The 2,079-nt window shown below is 42.2% G+C and overlaps 1 protein-coding gene across 1 annotated transcript; it reads left to right on the top strand.

The window, feature by feature from the left end:
• Window positions 1-901: 901 nt before the first annotated feature.
• LOC123369050 (olfactory receptor 1030-like) lies at window positions 902-1,855 on the top strand. The gene has a single exon (XM_045014419.1). It carries the CDS (start codon window positions 902-904, stop codon window positions 1,853-1,855), a length of 954 nt encoding a protein of 317 aa, XP_044870354.1.
• Window positions 1,856-2,079: the final 224 nt, after the last annotated feature.

Genomic DNA, 2,079 nt, shown 5'->3' on the forward strand with positions numbered 1-2,079 from the left:
GAGATATTCTATCTCCTAGAACTGGAAGGGACCTTGAAAGGTCATCAAGTCCAGCCCCCTGCCTTCACTAGCAGGACCAAGTACTGATTTTACTCCAAATCCCTAAGTGGCCCCCTCAAGGATTGAACTCACAACCGTGGGTTTAGCAAGCTAATGCTCAGACCACTGAGCTAGCCATCCCCTGAAATGGCCTCCTATATGTAATTTCAAAATGAATAAAGCATAGACGGAAGTAATTTTGAATGTAACATTATAGTTAGCCTTTGGATAGATTTCCACGGCGTTATAATTAACCTTTGGAACTCTCTGCCACAACATTACTGGAGGGAAAAAAAACCTTTAGAAAAAACTTTCAACTATATTTTGAAATCCCATTCACTGTGTTGCACATGAGTCAAGACAAACTATGAGTAGGACCAGCTTGCCTCCTAGCTGTCATACAGGGCAGCTTTGCCCAGACTTTTGAAAGCTGAATCTCACTTCAGGAAAATGAAACCAATCACATCCTCTGCTGCAACCCCTCCATGTATTGATAAAGGTTTATCAATGTTCATGCGTATATCTTCAACAGCTGTCCCTCCCCCTCACCCGGTCCCAGAGCTTGGAAGCATTCGCAGGGGGCATTGTGAACTCTATACTTTCCCTGGAAGGTAAGCATTTGCCCAATTGTCCTATTTACAGGCAGCACTCAAAGTTGCCATGTTATAATAAAGTGCCTCCCGCCTATCACTAACTCTCATGTATTTCTGAGGGATTTAACAGGGACTAGGCATTTCTTCTGTCTAAGGGGAGGAATTACTAGATAAAAAAAATTGTGACGCAAAAAGACTGTTTTCTTTAAGACCATCTCTAATTCTAACATACTTTAACCTTCTTTCGGAAGATGCTCAATACTGAATACATGGCTGGGGAAAACTACACTACAGTGACCGAATTCATTCTCCTGGGATTCACTGACCATCCAGTGCTGCAGAGCATCATCTTCATGGTGTTTCTAGTGATCTATATCACCACACTGGTGGGGAATCTCGGGCTGATTGTGCTAATTAGGGTTAATCCCCATCTCCACACGCCCATGTACTTCTTCCTCAGTAATTTGTCTTTTGTCGACTTCTGTTACTCCTCAGCCATCGCCCCAAAGGCAATGCAGAATTTCTTGTCAGAAAGGAAATCAATCCCTTACATGGGATGTGCTGCTCAAATGTTCTTCTTCACTACATTGATAACCACAGAATGTTTCCTCCTGGCCATGATGGCTTATGACCGATACATGGCTATTTGTTACCCCCTGCTCTATATGACCATCATGTCCCCAAGGGTCTGCGCCCAGCTGGTGGCTGGGTCATATATCTTGGGTATTACTGGTGCTTCAGTTCAAACAAGCGGTGCCTTTCGATTATCCTTCCATGGCTCCAACATCATCAATCATTTCTTCTGTGACATCCCAGCAGTCATCAAGCTTTCCTGCTCCAGCACCTACATTTCAGAGATGGTGCTTTTCGTCTTCTGTGGGGTTATTGCCCTCACCACATTTTTGATCATCCTTGTGTCCTACATTTACATCCTCACCACCATCTGGAGGATCCGCTCCACTGAGAGTAGGTATAAAGCCTTCTCCACATGCACCTCACATCTGACAGCCGTCACTGTGTTCTACGGGACAGCCATTTGCATTTACGGCCTACCTCAATCCAAAGATTTGCTTGAAGAGGCCAAAATCATCTCAGTGTTTTATACTCTGGTGATTCCCATGTTGAACCCCCTGATCTACAGCCTGAGGAACAAAGAGGTGAAGGATGCTTTGACATCAACTGTAAGAAGAAAAATACTCCCTAAAATATTGTTTAGAACCTGATTTAATAAAATACCCCCATCAAATGGCAAATCAGCATGGATAGATTTTTTTGACATGATTCACACTGCTTATTCAACACTTCTCTGTTTAAAAACATTTCTAAAAAGATATATATTATGATCAAGCACTAAAAAAAACCCCTGAAATAAATCAAGATTTATATCAAGGTTGATCAGGAATTTTCCTTTGAAATTTTTTCTTCAATAGAAATGTGATTCAACAGA

This window comes from Mauremys mutica, chromosome 4, assembly GCF_020497125.1.
Source record: "Mauremys mutica isolate MM-2020 ecotype Southern chromosome 4, ASM2049712v1, whole genome shotgun sequence".
In the NCBI taxonomy this organism is placed as follows: Eukaryota; Metazoa; Chordata; order Testudines; family Geoemydidae; genus Mauremys; species Mauremys mutica.